The following is a 17,429-nucleotide window of genomic DNA, read 5'->3' on the forward strand; positions in this document are numbered from 1 at the left end:
ATCCACGGGTGAAGTGCCTAGGTGGATCTTTTTGTTATTATTTGACCTTTGTTTTCTAAATTGATCTAATTCTAACCTACCACAAAACTCACCCTTTAAAAGTGAACAATTCACTGGTTTTCAGGGTATCCACAAGGTTGTCTATGTATCACCACTATCTAATTCCAGAATGTCTTCCTCACCCCAGAGAGGAACCCCCATACCCATTCATTAGTCTCCTGACCCCGTCTCCCCAGCTGCCAGTGACCATCCATCTACCTTCCATTGCTATAGATTTATCTATTCTGGACATGGCATATACTTGGAAGCATAAAATATGTGGCCTTTAGGTTTGTCTTCTTTCACTTAGCATAATGTTCTGGATGTTCATCCACACTGTTGCCTGTATCAATATTCCATTTTATGGCTGAACAGCAGTCTATTATATGTCATCTGCTGTTCAAAGTCAGGTTGTTTCCGATTTGGGGCTATCGGGAACAATGCTGCCAGAAACATTCGTGTACAGGTTTTTGTGTGGGCACGTGTTTTCATTTCTCTTGGGTGGAGACCTAGAAGGACAATTGCTGGGTCCTATGGTAACTAGAAAATTAACTTTTCGCAGCCCTTCCAGACTGTTTCCCAAAACGACTACACTATTTTACCTTCCCACTGGCATCGTTTGAGGGTTCTAATTTTTCCATGTCCTAGGTACGCTCATTACTGTTTTTGATTCTAGCGGGTGACAAGTGGTATCTCATCGTGTTTTGTCATTTAGGAAAAAAATCAAAGCCATCCATATACATAGTGTAAAAAGACAACGCTTAAGAAGTAAACGCCCCATCTCTTGAACCATTTCCATGAGGCAAATACTTTAAATTCCCTTTAAGTTTCTTCTGGTATTCATCTTCTCCCTCTGGTAATATGCTTATACTGCTGTTTTTAAAAATCAGTTTCCGATATTCTCTCTTGACTCCCAACTCTGGAGAAGGAGCATTCAACTCTCTTCTCTTCCCCCAGGTGCACACAGACCACACACTTACTTTATCCTTCCATCTTCAAAACGGGATTCTAATCTCTATTTTTGGTTAAATCAAGAATCGGCACTTGCACTGTTAGGACTATGTCTTTACAGCCACGTGGCGTGCGAATATTTACTTAATCATACTTTTACCCTGAGACTGCAGATGACGTAGAGCAAAAATATTTCCCCCCCCCCCTTTTTTTTTTCATTTCCACAGTTTTCAACATAATTAATTGCTACTTCATCCTCAAATTCTGCAAGAAAACTAAAAATCTTTGGTCATATGCCAACACATGGGTATTCTGCTATTTCCTTCTTTGTCCTTTCCTGTTTTTGCTTTTGTTTCTGGGAGTCGCTCCTCCAGGGCTCTCCGCTCTCCTGCTCTCTTGGGGACTGGGACCCGCCTGGTTGCGGGCCTGCTGCATAGGTGCTGCCCTGGGACTTCCCTTCACCACTCCGGCTTCTCTCCTCTGTGGCACCGTCTGCTTCCTGGATCCCTTATCTCCCTCCGGCCTAGTTTTATCCCTCAGTTTACAACAACATAATCTTCTTTATTCCTCCATTCCTGCCCTCTTTTGTGTTAATTTTTTTTTGTTTTTGAGAGAGAGAGACAGGGGGGTGGGGAGAGAGAGAGAGAGAGAGAGAGCGAATCCCAGAAGGGGCAGAGAGAGAGGGATTAAGAGAGGGAGAGAGAGAGAAGTGGAGCTCGAGTTCGCCCGATGCAGGGCTTGAACTCACAAACTGTGTGATCATGACCTGAGCAGAAGTCAGATGCTTAACGAATGAGCCAGCCACGTGCCCATTAAATAGATATTTTGAAGTGTACCATGGTAATTCTTTTGTTTCTTTCAGGTTTAAAAAAAAATTTTTTTTTTAATGTTTATTTATTTTTGAGAGATAGAGACAGAGAGCAAGCAGGGTATGGGCAGGAGAGAGGGAGACACAGAATCCAAAGCAGTCTCCAGGCTCTGAGCTGTCAGCATAGAACCTGACGCGGGACTTGAATTCATGAACCATGTGATCATGACCTGAGTCGAAGTCTTTCGCTTAACCGACTGAGCCACCCAGGCGCCTTTTTTTTCTTCTTCTTTTTTTAGTGATTGCACTGGTGATTCCGGTTAACATCTTAACTTAAAACAGTCTAGTTTGGATTAATACCAACTTCATTTTGGATAGCATACAAAGTTGTTTATGGCTGCTTTCATGCTACAATGGCAGAGGTGAGCAGTTGTGACAGAGCGTGTATGCATAAGGTCCGTGAAACCTAAAACTTTACTGTCTGGCCCTTGATGGAAAAATTCACTGATCCCAATCCAGTGCCCCGATTTTCGTGATCCCGTGCTCTACCTCCTGCCTCCAAGCGTTTAAGTAATCTTTTCTCCTCTGAGCTCTCACTGTGTTTCAACTTTCCTGAAACCAAAAACTTAAGTGCACATGCTAAGAAACCAAATGAAAGGGCACAAAACAGTATCAGCAAAGTGTGAAAACCTCCTTGTGCACCCTGCTGTATTTAAGATGCTCAAGACGCAACCCATCACTATCTAGGAAATCCAATCCTTCAACATGAAATGGCTCTGAGGATAATGACTATCGATTCGAATCTGAACATTTCCAAGGCTGGTGTCTTCATCACTTTGTCCCATGCCCAGGCAGGGCATTTCCACATGCGTGTTCTGTGAGGTTCCCCATTCCAGGCGGGGCTTGTTTTTGTATGACCAGCATCCACTTCCCATCCTCTGATGAGAGTTCTTTGATTTTTATTTGACACCAGGGATGGGGACACGACATGGGGCACTGTGTGGGCAGACAGCTGCCTGGGACCACTCCCAGGAGTGGGCCCGCCTGAGCTCAAAGCCCAGCACCCCAAGGCAGGCAGAGCCAACAGGGAGGGGGTGAGTGGGCCCCCATGACATGGCTTCACTTCTGCCCTCGGCCGTACCTTCGGACTCTCAGCCAGGTGCACCGAATACATCCCTGTTCCTGTGTAGGCCCATTCCAGTTGTGCTTTGGTGCTTGTGGGCAAAGGAGCTGTGGCTGACACAGACACCCGAAGCAGAGGCTGAGTCTCTTTCGGGGTAGATACGTAGGCCCAGTATCTTCATGAGGGTCCTTCATTTTTAGCAACGGAAGAGTAAACTTTTCTGCTGTAGTTCAGGACCTGGACTCGTTTTAGTCTCATGCAGGGTCAATTTCAGAACTAAGAAGGAACCTCTCAAGTTCAGGCGACTGTCCGTGACAGAACAGGAAAAAAACTCGTGGTGTCCAAAATGACTGACTATGAAGAGAATGACACCACCGAGTGCAACTGATCAAATATCTGATCAGCACATTGTGAAAGGCAATCAGGGTGTGATTTCATGTGATAAAAAGCAGTCCTTGTACTTATCTATCTTTCAGAGCGTATTTGCATCCATGACTTCATTACATTTGCTTAGGCTCCTTTTTGATAAATGACCCACATTTTATTTTATTTTATTTTATTTTATTTTATTTATTTAATGACCCACATTTTAAAGCCTTTTCTAAGCATAAAAACCAAAATATATTTTATAAATAATTACACATTAATTTCTTATAAATAAAAACTCTAAAATGTTTACTCTTCCCCAACTCTAGTTTTAGGTTCCTGGTATTTATCGATTTTGTTCGCTCTTCTCAATTCTAGGTCATAAACAATAATTCTTATTTTCCCAGATTTAGAGGACCTCTGAGCTTTTTTTTCTAGCTTGTCTTCCCTTCCACCCCCTTCTGGGCTGTGACTCGTCTATGTAACCTGCTTGTCCTTAATGCATGCCTTACACAAGAAGTGTCTGGAGTTCACAGGCCAAGTTTTGAACCCCCCAGCTCTGTTACTTCCTAGCATTATGGTCCTAAGCAAGTATCTAAATCTGTAAAATGAAGATAATATAGCTCATGTCATTGTTGTAAAGATCACATGAGATGTATGCCAAAGAGACACAGTAAGCGCATAGTAGATGATAGTGGGCATTATCTGATGGCCAAAAGAATGAGTTTTGCCAGCCAGTGATCCTTGCACTTTCATTCCACACAGGAGGCTTGTAAGAACCAGCAGCTGGGCATACTATCTAAAATCTAAGCCCCATGAGGGCAGAGACTATGTCTTGTTCATCACGATAGCCCCAGAACTTAATAGATGATTGGCATATAACAGGTATTCAATACATATTTACTGGATGAATCAATGAATGAATATAGGTGATACAAGTATAGTTTTACTGATATTCTGTTTTTATGGATGAGGAAACTGAGGCCCAGAGAGGTTAAGTGAATTGTAGAAAGTCCCACAGTGGGTTGGGGAAGGATTAAGATATAGTGCTCCTGCCTGGTTTTTCTTCCCTTCTATCGTATCACCTCCTTGGGCCCTTACCTTGTGATCCAAAAATTCAGGTGTAGTATCTTTGTTATAAATGATGATTCTCAAGGGGGGCAGAAATGATTCTGAAATTTTAAAACCTACCGTGGTATCCACAGCCTTGACCTTCTCTGTGGGGATGTGCTTTGGGACAGGTTCTGTCTGTGACAGCATCACACAGCCTTCAGCACCTAAGGTGATGATTACGACCTGGCACCCCCTTTCCAAGAGCACCTGTGCAGCCTTCCCAGCGTCTGCAGGGCTGCTGACCATGAGGCCAGTTAGGATCTCAGCCTGGAATACAAAAAAGTGAAAGGAAACAGCGGTGAGAAAAGTAACCTGGGTCTATTTCCAGATTAGATTTGGTTTTCTAGAAAAATGTCCCCCTTCTTTTGCATAACAACCAATGCAGTGGGGAACTTTGATGGATACTGGCTCAGGAAAATAAATTAAAAACCCTATAACAATGACAAAAACTCACTATCAATGACATTTTGGGGACAACAGGGAAATGTGAATGTGGCCTGGATATTAGATGACAGCACAGAATCACTAATAATTTTCTTAGGTGTGAAAATGGTGTTGTGGCTCCTCTTAGGAGATGCACACTGAAGTATTTAGGGGTGAGGTTTCATGTTATGTGCAGCTTACTTTGAAATGACTCAACAAAAACAAAAAGAAATACACACAGTGGAGAGGGGAAGCATATAGCAAATGTTAACAACTGTTTAGGTGGAGAGTATGTCACTCTTCGTTGTGTTGCCCTTCCAGCATTTCTGTGTGTACGTATGATAATTTTCATCATAAAGAGTTAGGGGGAACAAAGAATTCTACAAAAGAAAGGAAGAGGGGAGGGAAGAAAGGAGTAAGGGAGGGGCCGCTGCCAATGACTTTGATATATAAGTCGTGTCTGTAAATTTTACCCCTAAGGTTGTATTTCTTCTAGGCTCCTCTTGGGTCATAATGCCTTTCTCTTATTACTGGTTATAGCTTTCCATATTTGCACAACACCCATTTCTTTTGTTTGTTTTTGCTCAAGAAATTAGAAGCAGGGTAGGAGGGGCACTGACATGGAGCAGAGAAAGCAACGTGCTGATATATTCAGGAGATGTCCACCATTTACTAACTCTGGGACTTTTTCCAAGTCACGTATAAAATGAGGGGCTTGCACAGGACCACAGTTCTCTCCCAGAATATAAAAAGGGCTCTGGCTGAAGTAGGGGTGAAGGGCTGCAGCCCTGCTTCCTCACCCCCTAGGTACCCCTCTAGCTTCTCTGGGGACCCTCTATGGTTCTGAAATTAGTGGCTGAAAATTCACTGGACCAGATGAATTATATGATACTTTATGACTCAAAAAGTTTATAACCAAATTCTGTCTTTTCTATATCCTATTTCTTCCTAAGAATGGGTCTATCTCTTCCTGTGCTTGCTCTGAACATGCCCAGATTAACCCTTTTTGTTGCCTATAAGTCACCCCACAGTGTCTGCTCCTTCTGGGGTTTGGTCTTCCCTGGCAGCAAAGGTTTTGTTAACTTGACCATGTGTCCTTCCTGAACCATCTTTTCCACACCCTGTCTGAGTTGGCTATGCCTTAAGGCCACCTTCTGTTTTCTTTTTATAAGTTTTTCACTGATCTTCATTACTGAGATCACTTACATCTGTTGAGTTAGTTGGGTCTATTTTCAGAAACACTGAATTCTTGTGGTTTCTAAAAACCTGTTAAAAAACGATTCTTTGATGAAAGATCCTGAACGTAAAAATAATGCAATAAACACCCATGTACCTACCACCCACTTTAAAAAAAATTTTTTTTTTTTACGTTTATTCATTTTTGAAAGACACAGAGAGATAGAGCACAAGCAGGGCTGGGTCGGAGAGAAAGGGGGACACAGAATCCGAAGCAGGCTCCAGGCTCTGAGCTGTCAGCACCAGAGCCTGACATGGGGCTTGAACTCACGAACTGCGAGATCATGACCTGAGCTGGAGTCGGATGCTTAACCGACTGAGCCACCCAGGCACCCCACCTACCACCCACTTTTAATAAGTCTTAACATTTTATTTTATTTGCTTCAGTTATTTTTCTCTAAAGGAGGTAAATGATGGAGTGCCTGGGTGGCTCAGTTGGTTAAGCATTCAACTTTGGCTCAGGTCATGATCTCAGGGTTCGTGGGTTTGAGCCCCATGTCAGGCTTTGTGCTGACAGCTCAGAGCCTGGAGCGTGCTTCTGATTCTGTGTCTCCCTCTCGCTCTGCCCCTCCTCTTCTCACGCTCTGTTTCTCTCTCTCTCAAAAATAAAATAAACAACGGGGCACCTGGGTGGCTCAGTTGGTTAAGTGTCCAACTTCGGCTCAGGTCATGATCTCACGGTTCATAAGTTCAAGCCCTGCGTCGGGCTCTGTGCTGACAGCTCGGAGCCCGGAGCCTGTTTCAGATTCTGTGTCTCCCCCTCTCTCTGCCCCTCCCATGCTCATGCTCTGTCTCTCAATAATAAATAAACATTAAAAAAACATTAAAAAAAGATAATGTCCTCCATAGATATTATGTATTAATGTGCTTTTCCCCTTAACATTATTTCATTTGTGTTTATATATGTAGCATTCCATATACTGCAAAAATACTGCAAATATGTTACAGTTTAAAAAAAATTTATTCTCCTTTTCATGGACACTCATTTTTCCATTTTCCCCTTTTACAAACAATGAAGTATTGGATATTCTTATCATGTATATAAAATCTGTTTTTTTTTTCCTCTGGCCATTTAAAAATATTTTTGTTTTGACTTTGGATTTTATGCAGTTCCACTAAAATGTATGTTAGTAGACAGTTGTATCTTTGTATCTCAAGTGGTACTTTTAATACGCTTTTGACCTGAAGACTTGTGCCTTTCTTCAGTTCTAGAAAACAACTTGCAGTTTTTTCTCCAATATGGCTTCTCTCCAGTTCTCTCCTTTCTCTTCTTTCACTTCCATTAGATGTATGTTAGAGCCTCTCAACCTATCTTTCTTTTCTCCAATTTCCTCTTTTGTATTAAAAACAAAGTTTCTGTGATATTTCTAGGTGAATTGAGCTTTTCACTTCTGGGTGAATTGATCAAGATTCTTTTTCAATTCACTAATTCTTTGATTCCAGTTTGTTTACCTTCCTAATGAGTATTTTGTAGAAAGATTTTAATTAGTGTTTTTCATCCATTTTGAGTTTGTTTTTTGTGTGTGGTGTAAGAAAGTGGTCCAGGTTCATTCTTCTGCATGTCACCGTCCAGTCTTGCCAACACCATTTGCTGAAGAGACTTTTTTCCATTGGATATTCTTTCTTGCTTTGTCAAAGATTTGTTGGCCATACGTTTGTGGGTCCACTTCTGGGTTCTCTATTCTGTTCCGTTGATTAGAGTGTCTGTTCTTGTGCCACTGCCATACTGTCTTGATGATTATAGCTTTGTAATCTAGCTCAAAGTCTCGAACTGTAATGCCTCCAGCTTTGGTTTTCTTTTTCAACATTACTTTGGCTATTCAAAGTCTTTTCTGGTTCCATACAAATTTTAGAATTGTTTGTTCTTGCTCTGTGAAGAATGCTGGTGTTATTTTGATAGGGATTGCGTTGAATATGTAGATTGCTTTGGGTAGTATCGACATTTTAACAGTATTTCCTCTTCCAATCCATGAGCATGGAATGTTTTCCCATTTCTTTGTGTCTTCTTCAATTTCTTTCATAAGCTTCCTATAGTTTTCAGTGTCATTTTCAAATTTCTAATTGACTGATTTTTATATTCACATATTGTTGCTTTGATTCTGTTTCTCTTTCTCTTTTTTTAATGAATGAGAATCTCAATCATATCTATCTATTTATTGAGAGTGAGTGGGGGGAGGGGAGAGAGAGAGAAGGAGAGTCCTAAGCAACTCCATGCTCAGCAAAGAGCCCAATGTGGGGCTTAATCCCAACAACCCTGGGATCATGACCTGAGCTGAACTCAAGAGTTGGATGCTCAACTGACTGAGCCACCTGGCATCCCTCAGTCATTCTTATTTTAATGTCTTTTTTGCACTGCTTCACTATTTGGATTTCACCCTGGGAAAATTCATCTTGGATTGTTGATTTTATGTTGAGCATTATGTTTTGTCATCTGAAGGCTCACTTTGCTTTCTGAGAGTTGGAGAATCCCACACTTCAGCTCCCGCTAGGCTTCTTCCTGCCTTTCCAGTGGTTTTATGGTTGCATCCATCAGGCCCCAAGGGTCTCTAAACCAGAGCCAGGTGTTACATCGGCAATACGGAGTTCCTGTTCTGCTGTCATTGGCGATATTGCCAATCTCGTCACATTCACGGTCACCACGTTAGCATTGGCTTAATTCATTCCTGATCAGAGGCAGTACCTCTGTCCTCCTATCTCCTCAGTTTGGGAGCCTTACATATGCTGTAGTCCTGGGCAGCAGGCTTAACAGCTTCCTCTAACATTTTTGGTTAGCAAGGGAGCCTTAGTCCAGCATCTCTGGGTTTGAGCAGGGGGCATTGCCCCAGTCTTCCATGAGTGGCACATTTCTAGTGCTCGTTACCCATTAGAGGTCCCTACCACTTACACCTGCCTCTGGGACCGAAATATAGCACACGTAGGGCTGAATGCTCTAGGATTCTGCTCCCTTTCTGATTTGTGGAGTTATCTTGTTTTTGAGCTTGTGAGTACCTTTTCATTGTCTCTTTGTATCTTTATATATCAATGGTTTGTGTGTGAGCAGAGAGAGTGTCTTAAAGCATGAATTTACATTATTATCGAGATTAGAAGTCATCCATAAAGGGGCGCCTGGGTGGCTCAGCATCTGACTTTGGCTCAGGTCATGATCTCGTGGTTTGCAAGTTCGAGCCCCACATTGGACTCTGTGCCGACAGCTCGGAGCCTGGAGCCTGCTTCAGATTCTGTGTCTCCCTCTCTCTCTGCCCCTCCTTCACTTGCACTCTCTCTCTCTCTCTCTCAAAAATAAATAAACATTAAAAAAATTTACACATCATCCTTAAGAATGGTAGGTTTTTAAAGCTTTTCTTTTTTCCATTATGTGTTTGAGATCAATTTTCTTAAAGACTAGAGTTTGTTCATTTGTTCATCCATTTAAAAAGCATTTACTAGGTGCCAACTATGTGCCAGGTACAACGTAATAGATGGTAATTTCCAAAGATAACTGTATCAATATTTGTCACAGTGTATATGCTCTTTTCACACTGTGCAATGGCAATCTTCTACTGAGAGGTGGAGTGTGAGGGCAGAGTTTCCTGCCTCAGTCAATGGAATGGGCCAGAAGAAATACTGCGTGACTTCCAGAGCTAAGTCATAAAAGCCAACTCTTCTGCTGGGCTCCCCCTCCCTCTCCCTCTGGATAGTGTTTCTCGGAACCCAGCTTCTACATTGTGAGGAAGCCCGGGTCACAAGGAGAGGCCTTGTGTAAGTCTGGTCAACAGCCAGCATCAACTAGCAGGCACATGAGTGAAGTAGGCTTCCCAGGATTCCAGCTCTCTGCCTTTGAGTCTTCCAGGCCCCAGACATCACCGAGAGAGACAAGCCATGCTGTGCCCCGTCTCAATTCCTGATGCACAGAAACCATGAAGGACAAGAAATAATTACAGCAGGTTCCCTGTATCTGCAGTTTCACTTTCTGTGGTTTTAATTACTCATGGTCAGCCGCAGTCAGTAGGTGATCCTCCTCCTGTCGTATCGTCGGAAGGTTAACAGCAGTGTAACGCTATGTCACGGTGCCTGTGTTGCTGACCTCACTTCGTCCCATCACGCAGGCATTTTATCATCTCACACCATCTCGTAGGGGAGGGGTGGGTACAGTACAGCAAGATATTGAGAGAGAGGGAATGTGATCATTCACAAAACTTCTATGACAGTATATTGTTATAACTGCTCTCTTTTATTATTATTGTTGTTAATCTCTTACTGTGCCTACTTTAGGAATACAACAGTGAATAAGACAGATGTCCCTGGCCTCACAAGACTAGTAATTCAATGGAGAAGACAGAAGTACTGAGTAAGTCATTTGAGCTGTGATGAGTGTTTGAAGAATAGTGTTCTGCAAGTATCTAGCAGGGAAATCTATGCCAGTTGGCCGTGGAGGGTAATCTAATTTCTTACTATAAAATGGTTATTACTTCCCACAATTCCTTCCTCCCAGCACAAGGCCTGGCCATAATGGGTGCTCAAAAATACTGCACAGCTTATTGTGATTGGTTAAAATTAGTTTCTTCGTGGCAGTCTTTTTGTTTTTGTTTTAGTTTTTATTTACTTCATGTTCTGAGAGATGAAATTAACAAAAAGGCAGGTCAGGAAATCCTGGAAACATGCATTCAGCCTCTGAACCACATGGAAAATTACTATTACAGTTCTTTAACTACTAACGTTCTCTCTGCATGTTGCATCGTATAGTATGTCTTTGCCTCCCAACATCGAGAGAGAGAGCTCTGGTCTAAAACTGTCTGACCTATATAAGGGAAAAATATTGAAATTTTCTTCCTAAAATGGTTCAGAATGAATGGGACGATCTGAATGTAACTGAGAGATATTTTACTCAGCTCTCTATACATTAGGACGCTCAGATGGACTGAGAGAGCCCTCTCGTAACAGAGTGGCCCCTGAAGTCCTTCTTGTGGCATCATGGAGAACCTATGTCTATTCCCTCAGGCAGTCACAGCATCTTCACAAGAGAATGTAGCAAATGTTCCAGGGGTTGCATATTAATTAGGGTCGTTAGACCAGTTGAATTTGAATTTCAGATAAATAACAAACAATTTTGTAGCCTAAGTCCATTTCGTATATTATTTGCTGTTTGTTTGAAATTCAAATTTAACTAGGCATCCTGTATTTTTATTCACTAAATTTGGCAACTCTGATACTAATTATTCCATAGAATGTGGAATAATTAAAAAAGAAAACAAAACGCCAATAGTGCGAAGGTAGGGAGGGGACTAAAATTAGCTGAGGTTTGAGAAGTGCCAGATTATGGAGATGACTCAGGGAACCTTTTTCTCCACCTAGGATTCACTAATTTCCTTTTCTCCACACCCCAGTTAGCTGAAAAATGTGTTTTCACGGGGCTCAAGAATTCACATGCAATCAAACTGACACGGTTAGTCCTGCCTCTTTGCTTTACCCGTTTGTATGAAAGTCTTTGGTTTCTCATGGAATGAGCAAAACCTTCCATCCTTACCTCAGTTTCATTGCAGCAGAACACATCTGAGAGGGCGTAGAAGCGAGGATCCAGGTCAGCAATGGCAGGAGCTGGATTGAACAATGTTTTCACTGTAAAGGAACGGAAAGGGGCTTCAGTGGTCCTCATTTTTTTTTTTTTAATTTTTTTTTCAACTTTTTTAATTTTTTTTGGGACAGAGAGAGACAGAGCATGAACGGGGGAGGGGCAGAGAGAGAGGGAGACACAGAATCGGAAACAGGCTCCAGGCTCCGAGCCATCAGCCCAGAGCCTGACGCGGGGCTCAAACTCACGGACCGCGAGATCGTGACCTGGCCGAAGTCGGACGCTTCACCGACTGCGCCACCCAGGCGCCCCAGTGGTCCTCATTTTTAACATGGTGTGTTGACAGACATTGGGTAAAGGCAATCCCCGAGTGTGACCACTTTCCCCATGAAATGAAAAATCAACTTAGTTACGGGTGTAGAAGTCTAAAATCTCAGTCTCTATGATGGCCTAGTACCAGCCCCTTCTTATTTCTATTTGCTCTATTTTTCACTCTGCAACACTTCAGCTTCAAGGGCAAGCGTCGGTATTACAGTCAAGATGATTACAAAGTTGTGGCAAAGCGCAAGAATATTAAAGAAAATTTTAAGTGCTGTGGCCTGAAAGGACATGCATGAATGTGAACATTCAGGCTGGTGAACATTTTTTGTTCCTAAGTCCATTTTCCAGGAAAGAAAAGAAGTTAGAAAAGAAATAATGAAGAGGTCAAAAATTTCCTGGTAAGAATAGTCAAATAGGAAGTTTATGTACATATGCAGGTTTTGAACATCTATGCATGTATTCCAGATATCACAAGTACTCATGCAAACATAAGCTTTTTTCTAAGATTTTGTTTTTAAGTAATCTCTACACCCAAGGTGGGGCTCGAATCCACAACCCTGAGAGCAGGAGTTACACGCTCCACCGACTAAGCCAGCCAGGCTCCCCAAACATACATTTTCACAGAAGCTTACGTTCTTGGCTTCTGTGAAGAATCTGGGAACATAAAGGAAAGCTTGATTGAGAAAGGAGGAGAAATTCAATCCGAGACTGAGAGCTAGCTCAGACTAGGGACCTACAAGAGAAGGATGGATAGGGATAGCAGAGACAGGGAGAATGAGAATGTCACAGCCAATACAGCATCAGAAGAATTTCTGCATTTTTCAGAGGAGGAACGTGAACCTCAGAGAGATGAGGTCACAGTCTAAGGTCATATGCTGGGACATGGTTAAGCTGGGTGCCCATGTGGGGTCCTCCAGCTTTAAGTCCAGTATTTGGTCATCTCTCTAGGCCAGGACTCTGTTTATAGCAACACAAGCCTCCATTCCAATTTACAGTGTATTTAAAACAGCCTCTGGTGTGGAACGTGGCAAATTTATTTATTTATTTATTTATTTATTTATTTATTTATTTATTCATTCATTCATTATTTATTTATTTACTATTTTTAAAGAAGTCTTCAGAAATCACAATGACAGGAAGCTTCCCCTTTATCAAAACACTTATCCACCAGAGTACCCAACTAGATTGGCTGGTTTCTTTTTCTCTGCCCAGGTCCAATGACTTATGTGTTTAGTAGCCCCATTGGACCCACAGAGTAAACAACTCTAGCTGCACTTCTCAGAGACCCGTCTAGAACAGTGACCCACAAACTTCCTTGCACATCAGCATCACTAGGAGAGCTCATTAAAGTGCATGACTTCTGGTCTCCCCCTCGAACCCACTCATCAGAATCTCTTGGGGTAGGAACAGGAACGTGCACATTGAGGAGTTCTTCAGGTGGCTCTTCTGTAGCTGTTGTGGCATCGATCCGTTCCACATTCTTGGGGAGATGCTTCTCAGCACGTGGCTAATGGAAACTATCCACTACTTCTGCCTGATAAAGCTAGCTAGTTTGCTTCCATACCTTCCTTGGTCTTAACAGTTTGGTTTGGTCAATGGATCTCGTCCAGTGGTCTACAGACTAATGCTATTCCCACATTTTCATTATTTTAGAATTCAGAATGTCCACCCACAGAGATCCTATGGTATATTTTTGGCTGCTCATATTTTTGCACGGGTTATTGTGCAGCTTAAGTTAGAAAACGGGTGTAAAAGCCCTATGTAAACTGTAGAGTGTTGTACAAACGTAAGGGATTATTACTGTTATTATATTGTCCTTTACACACAGCTCAACACCCCCGCCCATCCACCCATCTCTTTTGCCTTCTGTTGAAGTTTGTAGCCTGGCAACAGTCTCTCTCATTGGTTTTGTCGCTTCTGCAAGGTCTTAAGAGATGTCAGTTATGCATAAAGGCCCTCAACGCCCAGCATTCCAACACACCCATTTACTTTTTACCGCTGTAGAACAAATATATTGCTCCCTATTTTCCTTGAAGGGTAAATTGCAAAAGCATTGCTCACATATTATGATCTCTAAATCTGCATGCATCTGAGCACAGGTTAGAGCGAAGTACCAGGATGGAACAACAGCTTTGAGCCATTCTTATAAAAGTGCCATTTCATCTCAAAAGATCCCTGACCCAGCAGTTCCTTTTCCAAACCTATCCTACAGAAATACACAGGCAGGCAAAGATGAGGTACAGCGAGGTTCAGGATGTACAGTGATGTACAGCTCTTTTTTTAACAGAAAAAGAGAAAAAGACAAAAAGAAACCTAAGCTTCTATCAGAGAGGACTGGTTAGGAAAAAAAAAAAAACCTCTAATGGAATGTTCTCCTGCTGTTAAAAAGAACGAAGCAGATTTCTGTTTAGCCACAGAAAGATTTCTATAATTTGTGAGTAAAAAAAAGGAAGTTTTGTAATAAAATCCATAGTATGACCCTCTCTCTCTTTTTTAAATCAAACAAAGCATACTTATATGCGTATTTACATTTATACACTTGCACAGAAGAGAACAAAGTCTGAGAAGTTACTCACTAAACTAATAAGGGATTAGTTCCAAAGGGTGATTGATGGGCATCAATCTGACCACAGATTACCTGCTATACACCAGGCAAAGACATCATTCTTAAAACATGTATAATATCTTACATCAAAAACCAAGTACATTGTAAATGAAATGATATAATGTCTGGCTGTTGCTTCCAAGGTTGCGGGGGGGGGGGAGGTGGGGGAGTAGTGAGTTGGGGTATAGATTCAACAGGATTGGCCATGTGTTGAGAATTATTGAAGCTTAACGACAGTAAATATGGGTTTACTGTACTATTCTCTGTATGTCCCAGATAGATTTGAAGTTTTCCATCATAAAAAACAAATTTTAAAGAAACCATTACATTGCGTTTTAAGCAATAAAAAGAGTTGCTGGAATGAGACATTCTACAATTTAATCTGACCATAAATATTGTATAAAAACCAATCCAATCTTATTTGCTTGTATTTTGCTGAAGGAAAGCATTCTTACCAAGGCCGGATGGTAACAGGCTGGATATGTAGGCTTAGAGTCTGACTAGTAACTAAATTTAGGGGAAAAAATGAAAATACCATAAAGCAAAGGACTCTCTTTGGCTCGTGCTACCATGAATTAGCATAAATATTTTACCAGGGTGAAAAAACTGTGAAGAATCAGTAGATGTAGTTAATCAAATAAGAACGCACCTTTGTGATAGTTTAGGTGGGAAAAAATAATGTCATCCCGGAACCACACAAAAGCAGAGGACACAAGATGTACCATGGAGTAACTTGGACCTGGAGGGGTGACTGACAGCCCCCAACATAGACGGGCTAAGCTCCCGGTTGTCTTAACAGCATGCCAGTGGCTGGCACAGTGATGCCAGTGAGGAACGGGTGAGCCCGGTGAGGGGGAACGCTTAGGTGCAAAGCCAGGAAAACGAGGGGGAAGCGCTTTGGTGTCACCATGGAGGGCAGGAGCCAGACAGTTAAGAAGGCCTTAATAACAAGCTTGGGGGTGCCTGGGTGGCTCAGTCGGCTAGGCGTCTGACTTTGGCTCAGGTCATGACCTTGGGGTTCATGAGTTCGAGCCCCACCTAGGACTCTGTGTTGACACCTCAGAGCCTGGAGCCTGCTTCGGGTTCTGTATCTCCCTCTCTGCCCCTCCCCCGCTCACACTCTGTCTCTCTCTCTCTCAAAAATAAACATGAAAAAATTTTGGAAAAAAACAACTAGCCTGGAGAAATAGGAAGAAAGTCACCCTAAGTAAAGAAACCGGGAGAAGGTTGGGGTAACCAAACACTGGCTTGGCGGCCTCCCTCTAGGGGTTGTTTACTGTGAGTTGATCAGCAGAAACGCTCAAAAGTTGGGCTCTGTGCTCGTGGCTGTGAAAGTCAAGGTGGCCGGCCAAGAAGTTTGCTTTGCCAAATGGAAAAGGACTAAAGTGGCATTATAAGATATTTTGTGTCCTACCTAGAATTTAATCTTGGCGATCTTACAATCTCAATTATTTATAATTGTTCCTGTAATGTTCCATTTGCTTTGAAATGGATGTAAAGACCAGACCCGGCATGCCTAATTTCATCCCGAGCAGCTGCAGCACCAGCTCTCTGCTGTGGGCCTGCCTCGCAGCGTCCTGACCCACGGAGGAGGGGGCCGGAGGACACCACTGGCTCATTTCTGGTGCTGCAGGTGCTGTTTAAGACCAATGCTCTCTTCTTGGTGAAGACACAAAGAGATTTCTGAGATAATCTATTCAAAGATGGAAGGGGGCCTTTTTCCTCTGTATTTTAACAACTATCCCTAATCCAGTTATACAGTGTGTTTAATTCAGAGCTCGTTACTTGTGAGAAGCAAAGATAAGGCGGCTGTGATAAACCCACAGAGAAAGGGGAGGGGGATTTTACCACCTTTCTTGCAGGTGGAATACTGCTGATTGACCACACAGGCGATCTCACAGGGCGATGGACAGGACGCCAGGTGCTCACCGCATCTCTAAGACTGCCCGCTCTGCTCTGCCATCAGGACGCTCACACGTCCTGACATTAAACAACCTTGAGAGCTCTAGGCCCAGTTCTCTTGCTTCACCGAGGAAGAAAGTGAGGCCCAGAGCAAAGAGCTGACAGACTTGCATGCGATCCTCCATTTACTAAGGGATGGATTCTGAATTCAGAGCCAAGCTTCATGACTCCCAAACCAGTGCTCCTTTCATTGTATCGCTCTTTTATGTGAGAAGGAAGACATTAAGTTCACACACACGCACACACACACACACACCTCATGGTATAGTAGCTAAGCTGCTCTGGCTGGTAACTACCAATCGAGGACCAGCTGAGTTCTGGATAGAGGAGTACGTGTGCACGTGTGCTGGTGTGTTTGTGTTTTGTGGGAGCGTGCAAGGGACGCAGTGCAGAAAGCACTCTAGGATCCGGGAGACGGGAGCAGTGAAAACACTGAGAGCTTAGGCTACAGGATGAACAATGTTACAGTTCGTGGATTTTACTTTTCTTCACAAAGGCTCAGTTCCTTGAAATCAACGGGATGTGCAGTTTCTTTATTTAAGTGTGCTCCAGGACACAGAACTTGGGTCCTGGCGTCTGCAATCCGGGTTTCTACGCTGACCTTGGTTGAACTAAGTACTTAACCTCCCCAAGTCTGTCCCCTCACCGCCAATTTGGGAGAACAACGCCTGCCATATCTTTGTCACAGGTTTTCCTGAGGATCAGATATATTTGAAAGTGCTTTATAAACTATACAGTACATAATAAAGGTAAGGCATTACTCCTTCCAAAATCACTATATGGGAAAGACCACGTGGAATTGATCCTTAGGCAGGCTGGCTCTTAGTAAAAATGCCAACTTGGCCAGTGCTCTTTGGCCTGCCATCACCTACCCCTGCCCGTCCCTGATGCCCCGGGTCCTCCAGCTCCTCAGCGGGCACAGCTGCCAGGCAGG

General features: G+C 42.8%; 1 protein-coding gene and 1 long non-coding RNA gene across 12 annotated transcripts in view; one reads left to right on the forward strand and one right to left on the reverse strand.

The window, feature by feature from the left end:
* Window positions 1–17,429, reverse strand: part of RBKS (ribokinase) — a 101,951-nt gene that overhangs the window by 48,659 nt on the left and 35,863 nt on the right. For 5 of the 6 annotated variants that reach the window (XM_040496376.1, XM_040496378.1, XM_040496375.1 and 2 more), the window contains 2 exons: window positions 11,563–11,654; window positions 4,479–4,667 (listed from right to left, as the gene is read on the reverse strand). In XM_040496376.1, the coding sequence (XP_040352310.1) occupies window positions 4,479–4,667; window positions 11,563–11,654 (281 nt within the window). Of the gene's footprint in view, window positions 1–2,072; window positions 3,227–4,478; window positions 4,668–11,562; window positions 11,655–17,429 lie in introns of those variants that run through there. The other variant, XM_040496377.1, reaches the window with a different exon arrangement.
* The window catches only part of LOC121044284 (uncharacterized), a 75,391-nt gene that overhangs the window by 26,748 nt on the left and 31,214 nt on the right, over window positions 1–17,429 (forward strand). For 4 of the 6 annotated variants that reach the window (XR_005797225.1, XR_005797224.1, XR_005797228.1 and 1 more), the window contains exon 3: window positions 10,311–10,473. The exons of the other annotated variants lie outside the window; for them this stretch is intronic. This is a non-coding gene — a long non-coding RNA (uncharacterized LOC121044284). The remainder of the gene's footprint in view (window positions 1–10,310; window positions 10,474–17,429) is intronic. 6 annotated transcript variants of the gene reach the window in all.

Source organism: Herpailurus yagouaroundi, unplaced genomic scaffold, assembly GCF_014898765.1.
Source record: "Herpailurus yagouaroundi ecotype Mexico unplaced genomic scaffold, PumYag 188, whole genome shotgun sequence".
Lineage (NCBI taxonomy): Eukaryota > Metazoa > Chordata > Mammalia > Carnivora > Felidae > Herpailurus > Herpailurus yagouaroundi.